Genomic DNA, 27,366 nt, shown 5'->3' with positions numbered 1-27,366 from the left:
GTACGTGAATATGTGCACATTTAGCAGCATCCCTTGCGATTAAAAATGAATTTGCCTGGGACCATGCAGCCCTTTCTGAGAATCCCCTTCTCAGAAGGTCCTGGGAGCTGGAGGTCGGAGTCCTCCCACCGCCCGCCACTGGGCACTCCCCTCCCACCCAGCCTGGGCTGCGAGCACCTGTACCAGGTTTATTTCTAGGGAGGAGGCTGATGAGGCCTCTGCAAGGAGAGGGGCCCGGGCACCCACCAGAGATGGGAATCAGATAATAGATTAACCAGGTAGAGCTGACAGAAAAGAGATGTGTGGGGTTGTTTAAAATTGTCCGGTGTTCTAAAGCCGGTTATCATTCCGTCGCTGCTCCTCCTGGGTTCTGAAGAATCCCCAGGAGACTGATGGGCTCACACGTTACACCGGTGCTGAGCAGCTCTGCCTCGACCCCAGCGCGGCCAGATGTGCCTGCGAAGGGAAAGTCCGGAGGACTGTGGGCCCTAATTGGCTGCCGCCGGACCATTTCTGATTGAGTGCAGAGGCAGTGCGGGCAGCCGCTCCTGCTCGAGGAGCCAGGCCAGTTCTCCAGAGAGGGGCCGCCCCCTGGGCCATTTTCAGGAGGGCGTGTCCACCCGTAGTGGGATGGGCCGCCGCTGGAAGGAGCCTCAGCTACGTCCCAGCGTCCCCCCGCCTCCCTCCACGCCCCGTGGAGAGGAAGCGTCCCAGCGTGGGAAGAGGGACCGCTGGGCTCCTGACCCATTAGAAGCCCTACTGCCTGGCGCTTTCGTCCCCTGACTATCACTGCCTTCTTTGGCGGGATTCTGCCCTCTGATTGTCGCATGTGCATGGCCTGTTTGGTTTTTCTCGGTTTACCTCCCACAGTCATTTCGTGCATGAATGAGTACAATGAAACCCGTTTAATTTGCTGTTAATTCTCTGTTCAGAATATTCCCTTCTGTTTCAGGGACGCAGGCAGCTGTGGGGGTGGGGAGGAGGCGGGGAGGGCGGGGTCTTCAGGAAGTGGGTGAGCTCCGCGGGGAAGACGTCCTCCCCCCCAGAGCCTGTGGGGAGGAGGGTCCCAGGTTGTCGGGCCCTTACACTTGCGGAGCTAGGGGTTGGTCGGACTCTCTTTGTACGGGGTGGGGTGTGGGGGGAGTTCAGGGCTGGAGAAATTCCTCCAGATGGAGGGACTGGAGGGGCTTTGGCAGGGAGATTTGAGGGTGCAAACCGAAGCTAGCGTCTGTGGGTCCCGAGCGTGGGAGTGAGGAAATGAATTCTGTGGCTGATCACCAGTTGTGAGGTAGTCAGGGAAGACATCGGATGTGATTTAGGGAACACAAACTTGAAAAATTGCCTCAAAGCATCTAAATATAGTGTTTGTACAATTTTCTCAAGCTTAGCTGGTCTGAAGGAGATTTATTTTTGACAGAAAGTTGCTTGTTTTGGTCAACTGAGCCTCTCTCTCTCTCTCGCACCTCCGTGTTTTAACCCGGGCCTTTGGAGGGAGGGAGGGGCTTTGCACCTGGTGGCAGATGCTCGATCCCCAGTCACAGGGCTGCGTTTTGAGAGACAGATGATCTCCACAGCAGCTGAATCTGCTAAAGCAATGTCGGGGTGAGGGGGAAGCAGCTGTGTCTCTTGGTCACCACGCTGTCCCTCAGGCCACGTGGAGGTGGGTGGAGGCGGCTGGGTGGTGGATGGGTGGGGCCGGTCCATCAGAAGGGTCTACCTCGCCCTCCGATAACTGCAGAAAGACCCCTCCCTCGGCAGGGTACCTTTTCAGATACTCTGGTAAGTTGCAGCTGGAGAGGTTCAGAAGCCTCCCGGGATCAGTCTCCTCCTTGGAGCTATGGAAAGTGCTGGTGGAAGGGGCCCAGGAGCCTCTCTGGAAGCCAACACTTTTGATCTGTGAGTTTGCACCATCTGTGGGCTTCCCAGACTGACTGTGCCCACGGCAGGCACCGCCCTGCCTCACCTCCACACGGCCCTCCAGTCGCCCTCCGTGGTGTCTAACATTCCTGTTGTCACCCTGGGGTTCCTGACCACCCAGCCACTGTGGACCTAGGTAGGAGGGAGAAGTTCTGCTTTGGAAAGCACACAAGCTTTATCCATCAGTTCAGCACATCTGTAGAGACCGCCTGCTGGGTAAAGATGCTTAGGTGGGTGCAAAGGGAAGGGAGCAGGGCAAAGGCAGCGCGTGGTGGGTGGCTTTACAGGGCCAGTTGGTATGGCCTGGGGGCACACTCTGCTGTGTACTGCCTGGGGCACTGCCCTGGCTAGGAGCAGGGAGAGAATTCCAGAGACCAGGGATGCTGGGAAGCAGGGATCTTGGGAGCAGGTGCCGCTCTGAGAATGGGGTGAAGGGATGAGCTGGGTTGGGCTGGGCTCAGGGGTAGTGAAGAGGCTACCCCAGGCACGGGGCTGCTTCCCACTCTCTCCACTTCCCGTTGCCCCTTCTTGAAATGAGCACCGTTTGGGGAACTGCAGCAGGGATTCCTACCCAGGAGTGAGCTGCGAATGAACCAAATCAGGATCGATGTGCTGTTCAGGGACACTGTAGTTGTACCAAAGTGGAACATTGTCATTAAGTTCATCATAAAGGATATAAAATGAAGATAAACACAGTCTGTGCCCATCATCTTGCCTTCTTTTTTAATTAGGAAGTTTTCCTACTCACTAGAAAAGATGGAGTTGCTTGTGTTCATGTGGGAGGGGACCTTTGCCCACCAGGTTCTTATCAGAGATGCCTCCACCCCAGATGTGGGCCCCCCTCACCTCCGGCGTCACACCCAGCTCCTGAGTGATGTGGAAGGCTGGCTGAGGATGGTGAGGGTGGCCCTGCCATGGCCACACTCCCCTGCCCATTTACTGTCCCTCTTCTTGGCAGCCAGAGAGCTTGTCCAGTGGCAGCTACTGAGAATTGTCTTTTTCCCTGGAGCCCCACTTCTCAGCTCACCCCTTCACCCTCACTCTGAAGAGTCTTGCAGTAACGACACTGGCTTAACTAACTTCCCTAACTGATTTGACCGACTACTTATTTCCCCCCTGAAACACATGTTCTCTTTCCCCAGTTCCACAAATTACCCTTTGGGAAACACTGCTCCAAACCCTCCAGCCTCTCATTTCTCTTCCCACACAAATCTTTGCATAATCCAAGCTGTGCCTATTGTCTGCCTCTTGCAGGAAGCCTTCCCTGACCACCCCAGGCTCTTCTCTCCTCCCCCGAGCCCTGGTAGTCTATACCAGTTGGCTCCAAGGATTCTTTTGGACACTGCAGTGATGAGGGCATTTCTCAGGACAGCCTCAAGCCCCGGGGTAATGGCTTGCCAAGAACCCAGCTTCTGCTTCCAGCGGACCCTTGAACCCCTGCGGCACTTCCTCACTCCACTGGCCCAGTGCCCCTGAGCTCAGGACCTCCTGAGCCAAGCCAGAGAAGCCCACAGCCTTCAGGCCAGCGCCTCGGCCCGCTGACCACTCACTTCTTGTCTCACCCTCAGGCCCAGGGACCACCTGTCAGCCAGCTCAGGGCCTCAGGTGGTCCTGACTATCCAAGCCCAGAGCAGGCGGTATATTTATAATGAGCCTGGGGCTGAGGACAGAGGGCAGACAAGACAGACCATGCCCCTGGGATCATGGAAGGGGCACGCCATTCCCAGCTGAATTAGCTTCCTAGGGTTGCTGTGAAAGAACAAACAAACAAACATACAAAAACCACCACCACAAATTGGGGGCCTAAAACAACAGAAATTTATTCTCTCGCTGTTCTGGAGACCAGAAGTCTGGAACCAAGGTGTCAGCAGTGTGTTTCCTTCTTCATGTTCTGAGGGAGAAGCCGTTGCGCCCCCAGCTTCTGGTGGTGCTAATCGTCAGTGTTCCTTAGTTATAACTGCAGAAATTCAGTGTCTGTGTCTGTCCTCATGCGGCCTTCCCCTCTGTGCATCTCTGTGTGTCAGACCTCTTTCTCTGTTTTCTCTTCTAAGAACACCTGTCATCGGATTTAAGGCCCACCCTAAATCCAGGCTGATCTCAGCACGAGGTCCTCAAAGGTCCCATTCACAGGTCTGTGGGATAGGACCTGGACTCATCTTTCGGGGGACACACAACTCAACTCACTGGAGGTGTGGTGGGTTCCAGCCTCCTCACCCAGGAGCCCCAGCCGTCACCCATTACAGCCATTCACGGTAACACGAGCCAGGTCTGGAGAGGGCTTGCCCTCGGTCTCACCATCTTGCTGGCTGTTGTCTGGCCCTCGTGGACTGCCCCCCACCCCCCCGTTTCCCCTTCACTGTGGGAGGAGTTTTGGAGATAGCCATGGGAAACTGCCATCACAGCACTGCTTAAAGCTGTCTCTTATGCTGGAGGCTCCGAGGAGTAACCCTGTTGACCCCAGCCCTCCTTTGCTCGTGAGGTCTGGCCAAACCTGGACTAGCCTCAGCTATGTTTTCTGCCGGGTGGTGACAGGGGCCTTGGGGTGTCCGTTTCCCCAGCTGCCCTCTAGGCTGAGGGAGGCGGACAGAGCCCTGCCATCTCCCCATCGTTCCTGGGCAGGTCTTGGCCTGTAATGAGTGAACCTCTTGCTGTTGGCTTCCCTTCTGAAGCCCTCTTGGCCCGTCTGCTCACTTCTCTGCTTCTGCCACCTGGTTTGGCTGTGCCGCATTTGCTCCCATCTCCTTCATCATGCCTCTGATTGTGGTCCCAGCAGATTGGAGGGGACTCTTTCCTGAGCCCAGGGCCCTTCTGAGTGACCCTGTGATGACACGTTTCCATTATGTGCCAGGTCCACAGACTCCCCGCTGACAAACACACTAATTATACATGTTCCTCTGCAAATTCGTTAGTGGTGAATGAGGCTTATGCTCCCCATGATTCTCCTGTTTCCCTTCAGATCCTCTAGGAAGGACTCAAATTCCCTCCCAAATCTGGTAGAAACCAATTGCTACAAGAGGACAACATCACAGACCAGAATTGGGCCAGTTATCTTCTGTAGGGACACTTTGCTAAGATTACCTGTGAATATAAACCTTATTTAAGCTTGTTTTCTTTCACAAATATTCCCATGGTCCCCGCTGGTGTCTTTCTGGTGTTCTGAAGGTCACAAAGGCTTCTGTGGAAATCTGTAGTTATAGTAATGGCTAGAAAGATATGTTATTATTGTATGCTAAAATAATGAGTTAGTTGATCAAAAATTACAAGAAAACATTTAAATATCGCTGAACAAATTTTGTCAGCACATTTGTCCATGCCAGAACCCTTGCCTGTCTGGACAAGGGGTGGGCAAACAGTAGCCTGCAGGCTATTTTCAGGCTGCAGTAGCAATGGCAAAGTTGAAGAGCTGCAACAGAGACCTTATAGCCCACGAATCCTAAAATAATTACTATCTGGACCTTTATAAGAAGTTGGCCAGCTGCCAGCGTAGGTGATTGTAGTACACATCCTAGCAGCCCAGCTCCTGAGGGCCAGTGGTAAACTAAGACCACCTGGGAGGGTGTACTCCTGGGCTGGGCTGGAGGACTTCCCCTAGAGCTATGTTTCTCCCCAGCCAAGACAGTGTATCACCTGTATAGATCTAGGGGAATGCAAGCTAAGACCCATTCAACTGATGGTATTATGTCCAGTTTGTGTAATAAGATCTCAAGCTGGGGCTCAGAGAGTTTGTGTAGGGCTAATGCTTATCTCATAATGGTCTTCTGAAATGTGATAATGTTTGTGAAGACATTTATAGACTCTAAGGGCTAGAAAAGGACTATTTATAAGAAGCATATGTTGGCACTTCCCAAAATGAAACAGTTATGTATAAATCTAACAAAATATGTACAAGAACTATAGAAGGAAAAACTATAAAACTGATGAATGAAGTCAAAGAAGAACTAAATAAATGGAGAGATGTTCCATGTTCATGGATAGGAAGACTCAATATTGCCAAGATGTCAGTTCTTCCCAACTTGATCATAGATTCAATGTAATCCCAATCAAAATCCAAGCAAGAATTTTGTGGATATTGACAAACTGATTCTAATATTTATATGGAGAGGCAAAACACCCAGAATAGCCAACACAATGTTGAAGGAGAAGAACAAAATTGGAGGATTGACATTACCCAACTTCAAGACTTACTATAAAGCTACAGTAATCAAGACAGTGTGAGAATAGAGAATAGATCAATGGAACATAATAGAGAGCCCAGGAATTGACCCACATAAAGATAGTCAACTGATCTTTGATAAAGGAGCAAAGGTAATAAAATGGAGCAAAGATAGTCTCTTCAAAACATGGTGCTGGAAAAACCAGACATCCACATGCCAAAAAAAAAAAAAGAGTCTAGACACAGACCTATAACCTTCATAAAAAGCATAATTTTTTAATCCAACTGTTTAGAAATAATAATAGATAATATTGATGAGTTGTTATTATGGGCTAGGAATAGTAATAGACACTCTACAGATAGCATTTCATTTGATCTTCATATTTCCTTAAGAAGCAGGTATATTGCACCCATGTTACCCGTGAGAAATCTGGGGCTCAGCGAGTTTGTGTGGGTTGCCCAGGCCACACTGCTCTTATGTACACAGCCTGGTTAGAACCCATGTCTTGTGACTTCAACTCCAGTACTCTCCTAGCTACAGCATGGCTGACAAGGTCAGGGTCCTCTGAAGGAGGCAGGTGTGTGTTTACCTCTGCTGGTAAGTAAAGCTGGGCATCATTTTTCTAAAGGAAGGGTAGGCGGGCCCAAGGACCTTAGTGAAACATAAAGAAAACACAGCTCATTGTCTCTGATCATTCCCAAATTTAACACTGAGTTTTGACTGTTGTAGAAGTTCCTTGTCATTTTGCTGAGATGTGAACTTGAATCACAGCACCAAGGGACCTGCCAGGAGGGACACAGTTGCTTTGCTATTTGCCATTTATCATCATTATATTGTGTTATGTACATTAGAGTAACTCTTATGAAGTGGGGAAAAGGTGGAACCCTCCTTCCCAAGAAAGCCAGCCAGTAGTACTAATGATGGAAATCAAGAGAAGGTAAAGAGAATAGACATTTTACAAGAAAGATTGTACCCTTGGTTGTGTTATTCAATTTGAAAATTAATAGAAGTCTTGGAGCCTGTCCACATTTCACCAGTTGAGTGTACTTGGGAAGCAAAGAATAGTCATCCATGCCCACACCTGCCTCACCTGTGCTCTCCCCACCCGTGTGCCAGAATTTGGCCTCCTTCTGCAGGCATCCAACATGTTGCTGCCCTTAAAGTCAGGGTCTCCCGCTCCAGAGTTAGGGACCAGTGTGTTCCAGATAAGCTGCCTCCCCTGAGATGCTGTAGGCCAGAGCCGGTGGCCCCGCTAGGGTCTCATTCCCTCACTGATTTGGGCGCTGATCCATTCACCTGTCCTCACAGCAGACACGAAGGGGCCTGTGTTCGGTGTCTGACCCTTCAGGCACATTTCCCGCCCTTAGGAAGCCTGGAGTGTCTTCCTGTTGGCAAGCCCTCATCTCTCAGAATCTAAACACAGGATGTGGGGCCTTCTGTATACCCATCCAGAGGCCCCAGTGTGTCAGGGATGGAGGTGCTGATACCCCCAGTGACTGCGTGAGGTGGGGACCACGCCAAGCCCCTGGGACTCTGCAGCTCTGTGAGCTCCGACCCTTCCCGTCGGCTCTCTCAGGCCCAGGGCCCAGGGCTCCAGCCTCTATGCTCAGGGCTCCCAGGCCCCCACAGCATCCCATGTGGGCAGCACGCAGGGCAGGGGTTTCTTCTCTGTGCCTGTCACTCTGCACTACGTGGAGGGCTTTTGTGAGTTCTCAAGTGAATCCACTGACCCATTGTCTGGGCCCAGCTCTCCCCAGACCCCCACCAGCTCCGTGAGGACGAGGGCGGGGCTGGGAAAGGCCAGATGTATTCCCAGCCAGAGCTGAACACACTATTCATTCCAGAAATACCCTGTCAAGCAGCAACAACGGCACAAAGAGGGAGGAGGGGGCAGAGAGAGGGAACAGGAGGAGGGAGGAGAGGGCAGGGAGGAAGGGGAGCTGGCGAAGGATTCAGAGCTCTGAGGAGCCTCTTTTCTCCCAGGGAGACCCTGGCATGCTTGGTGGGATTCTTAAGGGGATCTACAGGGAGATGAGGAGAGAAGCAGAATGTGCCCACTGGGGCGGTGACAGCCCCCTTCTCTCTCCTGTGATGCTGGGAAACCATCAGAGGTGGTGGGGCTGGAAGGACAGCTAATGGAGCCAGGAGTGTGGGACTGGAAGAGAGGAAACTCAGAAGGTCCTGCCCCTCATACTCCGAAGGGCTGCCGTGGAGAAAGGAGAGCAGTTGGTTCTGTGGGGACCCTTTTGGGGCACAGCAAGGGCCAAAGAAGGAAATCCCAGGAGCCAAGCCTCTGACAGTTCAGACTATCTGACAAGAAAACGGCCCATCTGGACAGGTAGTGAGTGCCTCGTCGTGGGTGGTATGCAAGCAGAGATTGAACGGCCGATTGGTGAGGGTGCTGGAGCAGAGGCTGGAGCTTGGGGAGGAGGAGTGCACCAAGTCTCTGCAGCTTTTTACCCCTTGAGAGGTGCTGAATAGAGAGCAGTGCCCGGATTTGGACCCACTCCCTGACCTCATTTGGATAGTCAGGAAGTGGAGTGGGCAGATGAAGTCTGGACTGGTCATCGGGCCCAAGCTGGAGGGCAGGGAACAGAGCTCCAGATCCCGAGCCACTGAACTTAATCTTTTCTCAGTTCGGAAGGAGGAGAAATGCAGGCCTGATTTTTCTAGAAGTCTGTTCTTTTGGCTAGAAAACCACAATGGAGAGTCTTGAGGCTCCAGCCCCTCAAGGAAACTTTTGCCCCACCCCAGCGGGGAGAATGCAAGGCCAAGTCCACGAACGACCCTTCCCATGAGCTTCTAGCCCCTAAGAGGAGGAGGAGATTTCCAGGGACCCCGACTGCCTGTTGTTAGAGACCAGGAGCTGTGTTTCTGCTTCCTCTCACACAAGAGCCTCTGATAGAGAACCTGTTCTCATCACACCCGACCCTCCACCCCACCACATCCCTGCAGCTCTCTGAGGCCCGGCCACAGTCCCCCTCATCCTCTCGGGAAGCCTGCCTGACGGCCCAGCCCTTGCTCTCCTCCTGCCCCTGAGGATGTAGGCCACCCCTCACTGGCACTCCAGCTCTGTAGGGCCTGAGTTCTGGGCTGCTCCTCTGGTGGTTCCCTGGCCGCAGTGGCTTGTAGGCTGTGTGAGTGATGTCAGTCTCCTCCGTGGATCCTCTCTGCCTCGCCTGTGGCCACAGATAGGGAACCCACTGATGTGGCCAGCCCTGCTATGTGAATCAGGCCCCAGGTTCAAAGGCTGAAGGCTGCAAGGCGGAGGCCCCATCACTCCTCCTCCAGGAGCCTCCCTGATGGTTGAAGCCACCCAGTCGATCCCATGCCTCACCTTGTACCCTCAGGGCAGCCTCAGTCACTCTCTGCCTTTCGTCCTTTCCCCTGTTCTGTGGGGTGGATTTTGAACTGCTTGTGATGGCCTGTCTGTCCTGGCTCTGATCCTGCCCTCCTGTACCCCATGACCGCTGTCATCTGCATGGTGGTAGAGGGAGCAAACAGGCCGCCCGTAGCAGAGCCCATGAGAGGAACCTGCCGGGGGAACGGCTCCCTCCTGTCTGCGGGGTCATAGTTCTGGTCTCCTCTAGCTGAGCGGTTGTGGTGGCCAATGGGGTGATGCCCAAGGCCCCTCCAGGGATGCTCTTGTAACTCCACGGGTGCCTCCTGCCCCCAGGGATGGCCCTTTTGCCATTGTGCCTCTCCTTGTCAGGGCAAGGCTGTCCTGCCCTGCCTGTCATTCCTGCTCCTGGGAACGCTCCATCATCACCAAGACACCCGGAGAGCGCCCCGGGGAGACTTCTATTTGTGTTCCCCAATCAGTAGCATTGACTGGCTCCTGGCATCCTGCGTTTCCTAAGACCCCAGACAATCTCGATGCCATTAGTGTCCTCCCCAAGCCTTGCAGACACCTGCCATGCATGCCTTTGTGCAGAAATGTCTCCAGAGATATTGAGGCCCCAAGCAAAGCTCCCTTGTTAGCCTTAGGGGGGGTCCTGCTGGGTTTCCCCAGCTGAGGGCTGGCAGGCCGGGTGGCCGCACAGTCCTGCTTCCCTCCCGCTCTGGCCGGGAGTACCTCACCCGCCCTCTGCCACAGAAAGGGAGGGCAGGGGGACGTCTGGTGCCTAAAAGCCCCCAGGGCAGGAACCGTCACACTCCCAGAGCTGTCAGGCTTTGGGGACTGGATAAATGTCACATCACAACCCAGAAGCCACCCATCCACACCAAGCCTTAGGACAGCACCCTCAGCCACAGAGGAGACATTTTATGCAATCGTTGCCACTTAACAAGCAGCTAAAGTGAGACGTGGAGAAGGGAGGCTGTCTCCACATAAGCTTATCAGAGGGAACAGACCAGGAGACAGCGGACCTGGGGAGTAGGCCTGGCTCTGCCATCAGCATGTGATGTGAGCCTGGACCCTCTCCGCCCGGTCTCCTTGGGTGGACAAGGATGGGGTGGCTGACGGATCACTCTGGGCCTTTCTGGATGGCGCCTGGCTCTCTGGAGAGAGGAGGGGGTGCTGGGCATTAAGGCTGGAGGCCAGGGGAGCGGTGCCATGAGACAGCAGCAGCCTCCGCAGGGCCGTGCCGAGGATTGCACGCCCCTGGAAGGAGATGTCCATGCATCTGGTGGGAGGTGCGCTGTGGAGCGGCCCCAAGGGGTCGTTTCAGCTCTGGTGGCCCCTTGGGACTCAGCAGCCCCAGTCTGGTCCAGGATGTGTCCACGAGAAGGCCAGGGCCTGCCTGCGAGCCCCCACTCCTTCCTGCTCTGGCTGGTTGCCCCGCCCCTTCGCACATCCCCAAGCCCCTACCACAGCCCTCCCCCGCGGGCCCCTGGCTTTGTGGCTGCTGCTGGTGCCTGCAGGGGCCCTAGGCGCAGAGACATCTGAGAGTCACTGTGCCACAGATCAATCCAGGATGAGGGCGCAGGAGGGCCTGGCGGGGGTGGGGGGGTGGTGGGCAGACGGCAGTGTGCTTCTTCTGATTAACGAGCCCGGGTGGCCATCCATCGCCGGCCTTCATTAGGGCTGCAGAGAGTCATTTTGCATGGGCGTGCGGCCTCTCCTCCCCGCTGTTCTCCAGGGTGATTGATGCCCCTTGGGTGCCGGCATCCCTCGGAAAGTGAGAGGCCCTCTCTCCTCGCGCCCATGAGGAGGAGAGCAGCGGGCTTATTGTGCATTATTCTTACCTGTGTGCCATTGGCGCCAACTCACGGGTCTGTCAGAGTGGCCGGGGCAAAAGGATTTAATCTCCCTTAGAATTCATGGCGCTGGGAGACTGGAAAATGCCAGACTCCTCAATCTTAATGGGTCTTTGACTCTCCCCACAAAAATGCAAGTAGGTGGAGCATGGAGCAGTGTGGTCCCGGCCAGGCCGGCTTCATCAGCGTGCCGGGGCGATGATTTAAAGGGTGTCCCTGGACCAGAGCACTCCTATGCGGTTCTCTTTTCTCTCCTTGCTGCTGGATGGTGTTGGGGAAGAAGCTGAGTCAGGAGGAGGTGAGGCCTTCGGGCAAAAGCTCTGCTGCAGGTCTGGTTAAGGGCACCCCTGATGCCTGATGGCCTGGGCGTAGCCGGTGCTGCTGGAGGTCATGCCTGGGCTGGAGAGCAGCCTCAGAAGCCCGCCTTGCCTGTGCCCACCAACACGATCTGGCCGGTTTGGCTTCTGTCTTCAGGTGTTCGATGCTGGAGAGGACCGGAGATCCCCAGCCGGGAGTGGTGAGACCCACTTTTCTTCTTGGCTCTCTGGCTGTGCGGTACTTTCAGACATAAGAGGGGTGCACATGGATTTGAGAGAGTGTCTGGTCATCTTGAAGGATCAGGGAATACAGGTTTCAGAATGGGAAAGGGAGCTGAGATAGGCGAAAAGAAGGCAGACGAAGGAATCAGGCAGAAGAAGGACTGGCTGTTTGGCATTTTGGGCCTAAAATGAAGGCTTTCAGTCTCTCCTTTTCCTCGCTCCTGTGTTTAGTCTCGCTTGCTCAGGGCTTCTCCTTTGTTGGAGAACAGCTATCAGTCCTTGCACCCCAGGCCCCCTTCTCCATCAGGGAACCATATGGAGGCGGCAAGCCATGCAGGTGAGTGCAGGGGCCTGAGGGGGTGGGCAGGGCCCAGCATGAGACCTGTCTCCTGAGGACGGGGCCCAGCACGGAGCTTGCACTTCCAGCTGGGCAGGAGCACTATGGAAATTCTTTCACTGCGAAAGGTGAACCCATCAGGCCTGATACATCAGGACGATGAGGGGCACATCATCTGGGAGGTGACAGGACAGGCACTGTGGTCACCCTGCCTTTGTTCTGAAGGGCCATCCCTGACCTTGGCCCCTTGGGAAAGCTCAAAGAGTAGTTGAGCTGCTTGCTGATCTCTTCCCAGAGTTCTCTGGATGCAAGGAGAGACTCTTGCCTTCAGTTCTTGGTGACCTCCCAAGAGGGAACACTCTCTGGTGGCACATATGACAGTAGGTGGGCAAGGAAACCACTGCCTAGCACCATCATTCTCAAACCAGTGATTCTTCAACCATAGTTTTGAAGAATGAAGCCACGAAGCAGCTGACTGAGGGGACCCACGCTCTCTGTAGCCAGGGCTGCTGGAGCCCACTGCTTCACCAACAGGACAGGGAGTGGGGCGTGTGTGATGTATAAATCCACTACTCCTTCCCACCCGCGCTCCACAGGCCATGGTGGGTCCCTCTACCAGTCCAGGGCCCTTACACAGACATTCATCTTCATTCATTCATTCTTCATTAATCCAGAATGTTTCTGTGTCCAGCCCAGGAGAGGGGCTGTGGCCCCCCAAGCCTGGCTGCTGGAGGCTGCAGACCACCAGCTGCCCCCTGGCTGCAGAGCCCACGCCCCACCTTGGGATGGGGAGCTGTGTGCAGAGGAGGGCAGTGTCGGGGGCACTGGGTCTGGAGTGTGGCCCGTTCATGCAGAGCAGAACCATGGCCGGAGCCCGCACACGCCAGCCTTGCGAGCTCTGCACGAACACCAGGGCGCTGGGAGGAGCGCTGAACCCAGGAAAGGCCCGGTGCTGCTCTCCGGGCCTCAGGGTGTATGTGGAGGCGGGGGAGCCACCTGGCTATTTGGGGTCCTTATTGTCAGCCGTCCCTATAGGCCCGGATGGGGCCCTGGTCTTCAGGGGCAGCCTGCAGGAGAGGCATTTGGTGCACTCTTGCCGAGGCTGCGGCCCCGTGCCAGGTCCCCCATGCCAGGGGTCCACGGGGTGAAGCAGGCTGCAACAAGGGTCTCTTGGTGGCTGGGTGGGGGGCCTGAGGAGAAATTAGAGTGTGGCTGGAGGGCCGAGGCTTTTCAATCAACCAAGGCTGCCAGGGTGGGCCGGGGTGAGGGGGGACCAAAACCCACCCTTCAGCGTGGGCCTCAGGGTCTGAGACCCAGTAGCTGGCCCATCTCATAGGACACAGCTAGGGACTTTAGGCCTGTGAGAGAGTCCACTGCCCACACCAGGACCAGACACGGGGCATGACAGTGCCTGCTGCTAGCGGACCAACTTTTGCTTGTCAAGCACTTGTGCAGTAAGTGTCTGGTGACACTTACTTCCTTGGCTCCGCCGACTGCCTTGTGACGTACGCATTATTACCCTCATTTAATGAGGATGGCTGAGCATGAGGTTTAGGGATCTAGGTGACTTGCTCAAGGTCATACAGCTGGATAGCGTGGGGCTGGGGCTCACACCCAGGTCGTTCTGATCCGAGTTCAGTGCGGTCAGGACAGGCCAGGCTGGCGGGTGGTTGCCTCCCGTGTGCGACGCGGGGAGGGCACCGGAGACGAGGTGCTGCCGACCGGGGGCTACGGACCGAGGCCCTGTGTATCCCCAGGGACCTGGAGAAACAGCTGACGCAGTCCAAAGAGGTGATGGGCGGAGATGAACGAGGGGACTGTTCGCAAAGGTTTGCACAGAGTTAAAGAAAGGCGACAAGGATGGCAAAACACTTAGGGACTCGCGGCAGTGGGGAGCTTTTACCACCCTAGGCCTGAAGGCTGAGTGGAGGGGCCCTGTGAGCAGGATCAGGCAGTAGGAGAGGACCACCACCCGCTGCAGCTCGGCAGGGGACAGCTGGGGATACTCCCCCCCCCCCGAAGCCTTTCCCTCCCACCCGCCCCAGACTCCATGGCAGGGGGCCCAGTCCATGTGTCTATGAAGACCTGCCTCCAGGTAAGGAATCGGGGGTGGGTGAGTGGACCTGGAGCAGCTAATGAAGACCTCCCATCGCCTGCTAGAATGGGCTCCTTGAAGGAGGCACCTGGCCTTCTTTGTGTCTGTGTCTCCTAAGCTCCCAGCGCAAGGCTGAGTATTTGCTGGAGGAAACCCGACAGCGGTATTCCCTGGCATCCTACCCTCCTGTTATGGGTTCACTGGTGTCCCCTCAGAAAAAAGATATACTGAGGCCCTAACCCCCAGTGCCTTACAATATGACCTTATTTGGAAATAGGGTCATTGTGGATATCATTAGTTAAGATGAGGTCATACTGAAGCAGGGTGGGCCCCTAACCCAATAGGACTGATGTCTTATAAGATGGCCATATGAAGACAGAGACACACGGGGGACACCCTGTGACCCTGAAGGCACAGATTGGAATGATGCAGCTGCAAGGCAAGGAACGCCAAAGATCACCATTAAGACCCCAGAAACTAGAAGAGGCAAGGAAGGCTTCTCCCCTACAGGTTTCAGAGGGAGCATGGCCCTGCCGACACCCTGATTTTGGACTCTTAGCCTCCAGAGCTGTGAGACAAAACATTTCTGTTTTCGAAGCCACCCAAATTGTGTACTTTTGCTATAGCAGCACTAGGAAACTAATACATCTCCTAAAGCAATTTTTATATTTTATTAGTGAAAAGCATTTGCAGGGGACAGGTATATGCACTGCTAAGTCACCAAAAGACCAAGCCAGACCTGGGGATTCAGGAGACAGAGGGTTCCACCCAGGCTCCAGAGGTTCATTTTGGTTTCTTGCCATGTTTCTTAGAGATCACCCTAGGGACTGGGAGTCAGAAGTGACCCGCTGAGGCCAGAGAGGACAGGGACCCTCCCAAGGCAGGTACCAAGTCTGAGCTGGGCTGGGCAGAGAAGGCAGCAGCCCTTCTGAGGCTTGTCCCCAGCCCTTTCCAGCTTCCCAGCTGAACAGACCATGTCACGTCTCCATGCTGTGGTCTGCTCCCCGGGAGCCTCAATTGGCAGAGCCCTGGGAGGGAGAGAAAGCAGAGCTGTGAGTCTGGGCCTTCCAGCCTTGTTCATGGGCTCTGCCATGTGGGAACCAGAGCCCTGCCGGCTCCTGGAAGCATATTTCTATGCTATGACCCATCTACGCTGTGGCTTCTTTCTATTTATGATAATTAACTGCACCTTGGAAAATAAAAGCAACAGAAGGAAAAGGGTGTGGTGGGGAAGACTGGGCTGATCTGTGTTCTTTAAAAGAGCAAATTTCACAGTTTGTATTTATAATTTAAGTGCCTGTTCCTACTCATTCAATCAGTCAGTCATTCAGCAGATGGGCTGGACTGGCTCATTCGTTTACTCAGGCTTGTTTCTCTTCCTTGCTGGCCACTATTACACATGAGTCAATGGAGACTTATGTAATAACAGCTTCTCTTGACCTAGCATTTTACACTTGGCAGAGACAGTAAATAAATGTTATTCCAATGAGCGTTCTTAAGAATATACAGAGCATCTTTCTGGGTCTGGTCTCCCTGGCTCGTGGATGCAGGAGAGATGCCTCTCTCCGTGAAAATCAGACTTTGATGCTCAGAGGTGACTTGATTTGCTGTCAGTCCTGGAGCTGGGACTTGAACCCAGGTCTCCAGAGCTGATGGAGCATTTCTGCTGTGTGAGACATCTGATCAAACTCTGGGGGATATAAGTCACAGCTCTACCTTCTCAAGGTACTTACAAAGTACTTGGGGAGGAAAGATGCAAACCAGATTTCAGGTAGAGAAGAGGAAGAAGCCATTCCAGGCAGGAGGACCTGCCTGAGCGCAAGTGCAGGGATGGGAGGTGATGGGTCTCCTTTGGGAAACTGAAGATCAATTTGGAAAAGACGGGCTTGGAACAGAAGGTTCATGGAGGCCAGAAGTTTGTGGCATATCTTGGAATAGTGGAGAGATTTTGAAAATCATAAAGTAGGGGAGTGAGGTGGGATGAAAGAGGTATTTTTAGAAGGTGGGTCAAATTTCTATTTCTGAACACGTGTCTTCTAAAACAGCACAGTAGTAGTAAGGATCTAAGTAATAGTAAACCCGACATCCCTGACCCATCAGCCCTTGTACTTTGCTTTCTGGTCTTTGTACTCATGGTGCCATTTTACTCCACTGAAGCACTGTTTCCAGAGTTGCATCTGTGGTGCAGACACAGCTCTGTTTCCTGCTCTGTGTTTAATTGCCGGCATCCTGATGCAGTGACATTATCCTCGTAACACTCCAGGAGCATGAATATGAGCGTGCCATCCTTCACTTCCTTCCCCTGTGCCGCTTCTAGTGTTCTCATATTCTAAATAATGCTGTAATGAACATCTTCACGAAATGGAACCGTTTGTTTTCTTTTCCTTTGGAATTATTTCCTTTGGACTAATTCTTGGGGGTGACATCACTGGGTGATCAGAGGACCTGAGATTCTCTAAGCCCTTGCTTAGTGTGGCCATATTGCCTTTGAACCATTTACATTGACAGCAAGAGCTTAACTGGGCAGCTGTGCGGAGAATGGTGCAGCTGGGGGCTTCTGCTGAGACACCAGCTAGGAGGTGCTTGCTGTGGTCCCACTGTGCAGGGCTGATGCCCTAGACTCAGATACGTTGCCAAGACTAGAAAGGAATACACAGTGAAGAAGATGCAAGAGTCACTGTGGCATGGTGAGTGATTTGATGATGGACTGAGGGAGAACAAGGAATCAAAGCTAAATGCCTCTGAGGTTTCACACATGGGCTCCAGGGAAGGGCAGTGGGAAAGCGTGGAGGGGGGCAAGTGTGAAGAAGCTTTGGGTGGGTGGACACATGGGATGGGATGGGATGTGAAAGTCTTGCTTGGAATACTTTATCACTTCAGTCTTTCATAGCTGTGCAGGGCCCAGGGCCCAACTGTGCCAGAACATGAGCCCCCGAGGCTAGCTGGTGCCCTTCACAGTTCACACTCAACCAGAATCATCCCCAGACCCAGAGCCAGCAAGGCTCTCCCTCCTCTGGTCCAGGGAGGTGATTTGAGGCCTATTCAGAAGGCTGGGGATGAGATTACAGGGAGGGTGGCCTGAACTGGCAGTAGGAGGTCTGGGCAGGTGTGAAGTTGGGGCTTAGCAGCTATTGGTTCTGAGACCCTGTGTCAGGGACTGAAGATTGCGGGGGCAGCAGACCACCTGAGGACTCTGTGCCCAGTGAGCGGGGCGTGTGAAGACAGGACACAGCCCCAGGGAAGGTCTGGGGAAAGAGCCCCATGAGGCCTCCACAGCAAGGCTGGGCTGGAGTCCTTGGCAGGCTGTGGTGATGGATGGAGCAGGGCCAGGAGTGGGGGCCGCTGAGGAGCATGGGGTGGTGGCTGGAGGATGTGAGCTCCAGGAAGTGCTCAGGTTCTCTGTGATGAGTGCAGGTCTGGAGGGCAGCACGGGGATCCCTTGGAAAGGCTGAGTGCCACACCGTGGTCAGGGCTGCTCAGCGCATCGTGGGTACCGGCGCACTCTGGATTTGGGGTGGGGGAGACTACTTACTACGTGTCCTATCCCTGCAAGTATGGGCTCAATCCTGGGACAGGAGTGTGCGTGTGTGCGTGCGTGTGTGTGTGTGTGTGTGTGTGTGTGTGTAAAGGGGGCAGTCCCTGTGCTCCCGTCAGCCGGGGGCTGGGGAAGGAAGGAGGAAGTGCCGGCTGTGCGCCAGGCTCCATACACCTGTCATTTTATTCAGTCTTCACAACCGTCCCTGGGATCACTCTTCCTGCCATTCACCAGGGCTGTAATTGCAGGTTTGGCTGCGTGCTTATTGGATTAATTTCTGTTTTCCCACTTGCCTGCAAGCTCCCTGAGGGCTGGGGTGTCTGTCTTTCTCTGCTTTGTCTCTGGCGCCCGCACAGTGCCCACCTTGCCTATGGGAGCGACTTGGACGACCTTTGTTGAATGGGTACCAGCACCCCTTTATGCCACTGCATTTCTGCCCTCTTCCAATGATCCCGACTGCACTGTGAAGGCCGAGGGGGAGGGTGGGCTGCAGGGGGCTGACCCCCAACTTCTGGCATTTACCTGATAGGACCTGGACTCATGAAGCAACTCTGTGCTGTGGCTCCTGGGCTTCAGGAGCTCTGTGGGCCACGGAGGGCTGCACAGGGCAGTGACGGGGCAGCTGCGCTGGTCCTTCCCTGCTTGGAAGGTCCATGGATTTGCCTTATCAAATACACATGAGGCACTGCTCAGAGAAGGCCTGGAAGCCCCCATTCCATCTGTGTATGTTGTTGTATATTGTTACCACCATGGAAGGACGTTGTAAATATTTTCAGCTGAATGTCTGATTAATGTCTCTCCAAAAAGAGTGGCAGAACTTTAAGGAGAGGGTTTATTTAGCTCTCTTTCACCATGATGGACATCTAATTCATCCCAAATGTCAATACATCCCCACGTGCCAATCCAGACAGAAACAGGAACCGTCTGAGAGTCGGGCGGCAGCTGCCTCTTCCCCCTAGCAGGGGGCTCAGACCTGCCCCCTCCACCTGGACCCTCGGGAGGCAGCCCCGTGTGGTTGGTTTCCATACTGAAACCCCTGTAGGGAAATTGTTCCCTGGGAAAATGGGGTCTCTCTGTCAGGCTGCTCGTGTGCCCCAGCCTTTTTGGCTTCTTGCCAGTCCGGCCGGCTCTTGCCAAAGACCTCCTTCTGTCTCCCCATGGGGCCTCCCCTCCCCTCTGGCTCAGTCTTCCTCACCCCCGCCCCTTAGGTTTGGGACGGCTCCCACTTCTTTCCAATTGACCTGTCTCTGCTCCCTCCTGGTTGCTCTGGCAGTCACTCTGCCATCTCTGTCCCAGGCGCCAGGTGGACCTCTCCATTCTTGCCTCCCACCATGGCCCACCCTTATCCAGGAGACCACAGCATTGCCTTTGCCCATACACAGTGTGAGTCTCCCTTTTGGGACGGGTCCACTGACTCCCCACGTGGAGAAGAATTGTGTCCATTCTCTTGAGTTTCTCAGTCTTCTTCTCATGGCCTCAGCCAGAATAGGATGTCTAGTGGAAATTTGTTTCTTATCTCTCCCTGAACTGGACCATGAGTCCCTCCACGGGATCCACTGTGATTCACTGCTGTATCCTCCACATGTTACTCCTTGGTCTTTACAAGGAAGGAGGTAGATGAGATATCAGTAGATATCCATGATCGTTGATTCTTCCGGATACCTTATAGTATTTTACAGATAACGATCGTTAGATTCTTTTCATAGCTAAGAAACAGAAGCTTGGAGTGATTAAGTTATAACAATAAAAGCATCTGTTTTGTGGTGCTTTGTGTCATGCAGTCCATCCATGGTCCTGAGCACTAACTAGCCCTAGCCCCATTCTGCAGATGAGGATGGAGGGAGGGGGAGAGAGAGATGGCCACTCAGTGGTGGAAGTGGGACCCGGACCCTGTCTGTCTGCCCACACCAGCGCCCTCTCTGCCTTCTGTGTGCCCTCCCCAGCTTTCCTTCCGTGGGCAGTGAGCACGCGCTCCCAGAGAGCAGAGGCTGGCGGCGGGTAGGAGTCCCAGAGTCATGTCCCCTGAAGGCATTGGATCTGACAGCAACACGTGCATCTCCAGCTGGTTTGGTCCCCATGCCACTGTTTGAGAGTAGAAGTGATGGTAAATATTTAATTGTGCTTCCACCATAACTTTCTGCCAGAACTCTCAATATGCTTTATAAATGCAAATGAGTACTCTCTTCTTCTCCAGGGAGATGTAAACCTCCTCAAATCACTTTAATTCAGCCCCCACCAGAGTGTAATGCCATAATCAGAAGCGCTCTGTGCCAGAAAAGAAACTGCCCTTAATCATATCGAGTGGATGGTTTACGGTTTTGTGGTCTTTTGTCTCCACGCGGGCAGTATGCAGAGAAATGGATTCCTCTTGCTGCAACTTCTGTCCAAGAGGGTGGATGGAAAACATTATTTAGAAACAGATTCAATTACAGCCCTTGAGCAGGTAACTATGAATATAATGAACTCTTAGACTGTATTCCTGGGGTTAACAGAACAAACCAGTCCTTGGAAGATTGAGGAGTGAAGGCTGATTCTTACTTTTGATTCTGGACTCTAGTTTCCTCCCTGCCCGTGTCCTCCACCTGTTTACTGCACTTCAACATGATCCTGAGTTTGGGGAGTGCCATGATATACATTATTATCGCATTATGCCTTATTCTGGGGGCTTTTGTGGCTTCTTGGCTTTATGAGCAAGGACCTCCATTCCAGGGCCACAGCAGAGCCACTGGACATCCAGGTCTGCCTGGTGGGCAGCAAGCTGAGATTTGGGGCTGTCGGCATCAGGATGGGAGGCTGCGTGACCCAGCTGGAGGCACTGCACCTTTCTGTGCCCTGGTCCCCAACCCTGCCAAATGGGTTCAGTGACTCCTGCTTCAGGCCCACCTGGCGAAGGCATTTTAATCATGGAGATGAATTTCTCCAGGGCATCATGGAGTGCCTTCTGAGAAGTGTATTATGTAAATCTGGCGTGTCATAATGATCATTATTAGTGCTGTGAAGTGGAGAGAGGGAGGGCTGCTCCATGCGGGGATCGGCCTCCCCAGCTGTTGGAAGAATCGGAGGAGAGAACAAACTGGAGAAGTCTGTTCCAGTGCTTCCCGTCCTTCAGATATGCACGGGGCATGACTCTCAATCCAATTCCAAACTCAAATGGGCAAGAAAATCCAGCTCACTTTATTTGCTTTACTCCCCTCTGTTTGCAGTGTGAGCCCCCCTTCCACTGGGGTGGCAGAAAAGCTGTCTAGGTTGCAGGCAGGCTGTATAGCGTCAGGTTGTGAGGGAGGTGCCTCACTGACCTGTTAGCGCCCGTCCACCCTGGCATGCATTGAGATACCCTGGACCCCATCTGACCCTTGTGTATAGTCCATGCAGGTCACCACTGGGTGGTTCTGGTTTCCCTTCATTAGACCCGTTCTGGCTCAAAGGCTTCCTCTGCTCCGTCTGTGCCATGTCAGCCTGATGGGGTCACTCCAGGCTGGGATGCTGGGTGTCCAAGGCCCTGTCACCTGGACAGACTTCCGCTATCCCTTTTCTGGGATTGAGCACTTGGAGACGAGAGTGTAGGGGACCCTTTTGCTCAACAGAGCTCCTCATTTATCACTCTATTTTCACCCCTTCAGTCCTGCCCATAGGGTGGGTTTCTTCCCAAACCTTTGGTTTATGCCAGGAGTCCTTCTATTTTCCAGGGGGCCCAACCAAGATTCTGCCTTCTGCCTTCATACTTCCCATCTCCTGCCTGAAGCACTGAGCAGTGAATGAATGTTCACAGCGGGAAGGATGTTCAGGAGAAAAGGAAACAGAAGAGGGAGAAACCAAAACAACACGTCATGTCTATTTCCTGTGCCTGTGTTTGTTGAGCACCTGTGCAGCTAGGGCGTGCTGTGCCTGGTCCTTTGATACATGCCCTGGGAAATTCAAGTGCATAAGACACCTCCACTAGCCTAAACCGCCCCATTGTGTGATTTTAAAAGGTGCCCCTCTGGAACACTGGATACCCATATGAAAAGAAAAAAAATTGTATATTTGACTCAGAGCTCCCACCTTATGCAAAAATTAACTCAAAATAGATCATAGACCTAAGTAGGAGAAAAATCTTTGTGGTCTTGGGTTAGGCAAAGATTTCTTAGATATGACACCAAACCATAAAAGAAAAAATTGAAAAATTAGACTTCTCCAAAATTTAAAACTTCTGCTTTTTTTTTTTTTTTTAATTTTACTTTTATTTATTTATTTATTTTTGGCTGTGTTGGGTCTTCGTTTCTGTGCGAGGGCTTTCTCTAGTTGCGGCAAGTGGGGGCCACTCTTCATCGTGGTGCTCGGGCCTTTCACTGTCGTGGCCTCTCTTGTTGCAGGGCACAGGCTCCAGACGTGCAGGATCAGTAGTTGTGGCTCACGGGCCCATTTGCTCTGCGGCATGTGGGCTCCTCCCAGACCAGGGCTCGAACCCATGTCCTCTGCATTGGTAGGCAGATTCTCAACCACTGTGCCACCAGGGAAGCCCAAACTTCTCCTTTTTGAAAGGCGCTGTTAAAGGGATGAAAAGATAAGCCATAGAGTGGGAGAAAATATTTGCAGAGCGTACGTCTGATAAAGGACTTGTATCCAGAAGATATAAAGAAGTTACCAGGAATTCCCTGGTGGTCCAGTGGTTAAGAATCTGCCTTCCAATGCAAGTGACGCGGGTTCGATCCTTGGCCGGGGAACTAAGATCCCACATGCCGTGGGGCAACTAAGACCGCGAGCCACAACTACTGAGCCCGTGTGCTCTGGAGCCCGTGCACCACAGCAAAGAGGCCGCCTGCTGCAGTGAAAGATCCTGCATGCTGCAACGACCCGTGTGCCACAACTAAGACCCGACATAGCCAAATAAATTAAAAAAAAAAAACGTTACCAAACTCAACAACAAGGAAACAAGCAACCCAATTTAAAAATGGAAAGATTAAACAGATGCTTCACTAAGAAAGATACAGATGACAAAAAATCATGTGAGAAGCTGCTTAACATCATTCTTTATTAAGGAAATGAAAATTAAAACCACAATGAGATACCACTGCACTTCTGTTAAAATGGCCAAAATTAAAAATGACTGACCCTGCCAAGTGTTGGTGAGGATGTGGAGGAACTGGAACTCTCATGTAATAGCCCCAAACTGGAAATGACAGGTGAATGGTAGACAAAATGCAGTCTCTCCATACAATGGAATATTACTCGGTGATAAAAAGGAATGAACTATTGTTACACACAAACGTGATGAATCTTAAAAACAACTGTGTTGAGTGAAAGAAGCCAGATTAGGAAAACAGTGTATACTATATGATTCCATTGATGTAAAATTCTAGAAAATGCCAGTTAACCTATAGTGACAGAAAGCAGGTCAGTCATTGCCTGGGGACAGTGGCAGGGTGGGGCAGGGGTAGGAGGGAAGGAGGGATTACAGAGGGACAGGAAACTTCTGGGAATGACAGATATGTTTATTATCTTGATTGTGGTGATGGTTATAAATATATGTCAAAACTTACCAAATTGTGTGCTTTAATTATGCGCAGTTTATTGCATGTGATTTCTACCTCAACAAAGCTGTTAAAAAAAACAAAACGAACAAAGCAAAGGGGCTTTTGGATTTGCTGATCAGAGCTCTTATCAGCCTTTGGGGAGGAGTTTCCCTTGAGAGGTGGGGCTGACAGAAGTCAATAATAGATTGAAAAGGAAAGAAAGAAAAAAGAAAAAGCTGCCCCGTTTTCAGGACACTTTACTACTATCCTCCAGAAAACAGGTATAATAACTATCAGCTCTATGATCACTACATGGTGCCCGGTGATCTCGGCGTGTGTACTGTAGCCACCCTGGTGGCCCCTGGGAGCTCACAGCCAAGTCAGGGTGTCTGTCTTTCCCTTACTGGCCAGAGGGATTGGTGACCAGGAAGCAGGCCCTTGGGGTCTGAGATGTGCATTTATGTTCGGAGTAAGGGCTTTGCCAAAGCTGTGTGAGCCCGCAGCAGAGTCTTGGGAAAGGGGCTGGCCATGTATCTGGGCCCAGGGGCAAAGGGACCTGCAGGAGGGCTGAGTGTTGGGGCCAGAGGGGTTGAAGGGAAATCGGCCAAGAGTGTCAACACGGAGGCCTGAGGGGAGGTGGAGGAGAAGGGTGGGGAGAAAGGAGTGCAGGCAGATGAGGCTGGAGGGTGGGGAAGGAGTGGGGAGGAAGAGGGCAGAAGGAGGTGGCCGAGGAAGGTTTGAGGAAGGAATTAGGTTTGGCTACTGGGTCAACATGGCCTGGGAAGATCCTGGAGGTAGAGTGCTGTGGGAAGAAGCTGCGTCTCAGGGTTAAAGTGATGAGTAGGCAGATGACTTCACCCCACCCAGGTGGCTTGGGGTCATTCAGGTAGAGACTTAGCATCAGGACACCTGAGGTCTGCGCCTAGCTCTGCCACGAGCTGCATCCTCCTAGCAGACCTCTTCCTCCTCCGAGCCGTGGGCTTGGCAAAGGAGCCCAGGGTTCCTATCACTGACATTTACAGTCATAAGTAACTTCAAGAACATAAGGGCCACTGTCCAGTCACCCTTCTGATTCACCATTTTTTCTTTTTTTGATCTGCAGAAACTTTAATGGACACCAGGACGGCTACTGCAGAGCTGGGCTGGACCGCCAATCCCGCATCAGGGGTGAGTGTCAGACCATCCATCCTTCAATCCTGATGAGTAGTCGTGGGAGCAGAGCCCGACTTGCCCCTTTGGGACGTGGAATATAGGCGTGAATGGCTGTGTCCACGGTCCATCCACAGAGAGGCAGCAGCAGGGCCTTCAGACCTGAGCTGCTCCCTGGTGTGGAGTTGCAGACCATCAGTCCTCCAGGTGACCAGGGTCTGTGTGGGACTGGGGCCAGTGGCTGCCAATAGCTGGGCCCTCAGGCCAGTAGTGATGGGGCAGACATCCGTGCCACCCATGGGGCTGCAGAAAGGCAAGGGCATGAGGAGGAGCTGGAGTTCAGAAGGGCGGAGGTTCTGTTTCATCTGACGTTTCCTTAGAGAGATGTTCTGCATTCATTTGTTCAGTGCTCATGCAGCTGGCCAGACCCTGTAGCTACAAAGATGAAACAGCCTTGAGGAGCTCATGGCCTCCTATGGGACCCAAAATGTTCATGAATGAGCTGAAATGCATCTCTCCTTTGTGGCAGTGGAGAGGTCGACAGGCAGGTGTGGGCACAGAGCTGGGAGTGAGGCACTTCAGAGGGAGACATGAAGCCTTTATAGAGAAGGTGCACGCGAGCTGGGTTTTGGAGAGGGAGTAGGAGTTCGACAGGTAGTGAATGGGGAACTGGAAAGATATTCCAAGTAGGAGGAATAGCTGGTTAAAAGGGAAGGGGTCATGAAAAGATGTAAGAGCGAGAGTCTGTGTGTCTGGACCAGGGCAGGGTGTGGGCAGTGCTGAGGTTGGGCTGGGGTGTGGATTGACTGGGGCACAGGGTGGGGAACTGGGACCGCTGTGCTGAGCTAGCAGTTTGGATTTATCCTATAGGTAATGGACGGATCTTGTCACGCTTGCTGACAGGATTGTAGGGAACAGTTGAGAGAAAGGCCTTGAAGAGGTTCTTTTAGCTGTCTCAGATGGGTCGGAAGCGTCAAATTAAAACGGGATACATAGGACAGTTGGAGCAAAGCTAAGCAGGAGACATTGGCAGCGTTTGGCAATGGATGGACTGTGGAGAAGAGAGGCAGAGAGGGGAGTAGGGATGAGATTCGCATCCCTGGCTTGGGCTCGCTGCGGGGCTTAATCACGAAGGGAGAGGGCGGGAGAAGTGCGTGGACACTTCATCCCGGCAAGGGGGTGAAGCTGGCAGGGGTGGGGTGGGCTAGGTCCCCTTAGCTGCTCCACACCTCCTCTCTCCTCCCTACCTTTGGTCACCTGCAGCCCAGGGCCTCTCTGCACCCTGGGGTGCACGTCACTGCCAGTCCTAACACACCCACTTCTGCCTTAGGGACACTGGGATTCAGGGCCCGAGGCAGGTTGTGGCCTCGCCTGCACCTTCTCCCCTGGTTTCTCACTTTCACCACCTTAGGTGCAGGCATCAAGCCTTGGGGCAGGAGGGCAAAGTCTAGCGTGAGCTGTGTTTCCCAAAGCAGGGGTTGGAGCAGGGGCACATCTTGCCCACTCTGATGGAGTCCAAATCCTGCTGGGAACACTGTGGGTCACTGGGGAATACTTCCCACTCCCAGTAGGGACTTTATGCAAAGCCGACGAGGTGCCAGCTCTTCAGGTGGCCTGGACATTAAGAAGTTGCCACTCTTTTACAAGTGACGTTGTTGTTTGAAGGTTTGCATGTTTTCTCACGAGGCAACGATGTGATTTATGGTTCATTTTTCCCTTGATTTTTGTACACACCACCTGTCTTCTTCAAGCTTCTCATCTCCTTTCCCAAGGAAGATCATCCTTTAGGGAAGCATTCAAAGTCAAGAGATGTCCTGTGGAGACAGCAGCTGGCTGGGTTGCTCTCTGCTTACCCTTCCCTGGTTACCAGCCACGCTCGGCGGCCTTTCCCTCATTGCTCTTCTCCCAGGGACACACAGCCAGATAGTTCTCCCGGTGCCCTGAGCAGCTTCTGAGCCCGTCTGGTTTAGGGCGAGCAGCAGGAGGGTCAGGCAGGCCCTTGGCCTGGGCGAGAGGGCGGATCAAGGACCACACTGCCACCCAAGCTCTCGCCCCGCCTCCCTCTTTTCTCGTCCTGGAGAGTTGCCTCTGATTCCGTGAACACACCGGTGACTCCCAAGTTTGTCCCTGGCCCAGCTCACATATCCAACTGCCCTATCTTTCACTGGCTGCTCAACCTGGCCCGAGCAGAATTCACCCTCCTTTCCTTCCCCCACCGGCACACGTGGGCACCGTCTTAGCACATTGTGAAGGCCAGAAACCAGAGCCGTTCTTGACTTTCCTCTCTTGTCTTCAGGCCTCAGCTCACTCGGCCCATCCTCGGGATACCTTCCCTGCATCCCCAGCCATGTTAGGTCCTCCGTCACAGGTCGTCTCAGGGCCGGGGAGCTTTACTTCACAGCACTTTTCACAGCTGCAAATTTTACATCTCTCTGTGTTAGTATTGGACCCATCTCCGCCCTTCCCCCACTTTGGCCACAGTGTGGTCTCCATGGCGGCCTGGACTCTATTCGTTCACCACTGGAAACTGGCACCTAGTTCACTATGTGTATTTCAACGTATATTTGTTGACAGTTCTTGACTTGGGCAAGTGGGTGGCTGCTGGTGTCGTTCTTGGAGATGAGGACACAGGAGGAGGCGCACGCTTGGTGGAAGGAGGCTGAGCTCCTGAAGCTGAAGTGCCCCTGGGCACCCCTGGGGAGGGGCCCATTAGCACGTGACTCCAGGGCAGTGGAATGAGAAGGCAGCCTCACGTGTGGGAGGCGAGCCCAGGGGGTGGCTGCAGTCTCCCAGGGAGAGTGTCTGGAGGGGGAAGAGGTGAGAACTTGGGATGGGTGACCTGACTGGAGTGTCAAATAGAGAAAGAGGAGCCTGAAACGGGCATGAGAAGGAGTGGCCAGGGAGGCAGGAGAAAACCAAGAGGTGGTCTTCTCAGGAAGCCAAGGGAGG

At 53.3% G+C, this 27,366-nt stretch overlaps 1 protein-coding gene across 3 annotated transcripts in view; it reads left to right on the top strand.

Annotated features, from left to right (window-relative positions):
• Nucleotides 1-27,366, top strand: part of EPHB1 (EPH receptor B1) — a 428,732-nt gene that overhangs the window by 115,706 nt on the left and 285,660 nt on the right. For 2 of the 3 annotated variants that reach the window (XM_082393428.1, XM_082393426.1), the window contains exon 2: nt 24,371-24,435. In XM_082393428.1, coding sequence (XP_082249554.1) covers nt 24,371-24,435 — 65 coding nt within the window. Of the gene's footprint in view, nt 1-18,084; nt 20,220-24,370; nt 24,436-27,366 lie in introns of those variants that run through there. The other variant, XM_082393427.1, reaches the window with a different exon arrangement.

Source organism: Balaenoptera borealis (genome assembly GCF_965194805.1).
Source record: "Balaenoptera borealis genome assembly, chromosome: 5".
Taxonomy (NCBI): domain Eukaryota; kingdom Metazoa; phylum Chordata; class Mammalia; order Artiodactyla; family Balaenopteridae; genus Balaenoptera; species Balaenoptera borealis.
Note: the sequence above shows the minus strand (reverse complement) of the source record. Positions and strands in the feature narration are given on the sequence as shown.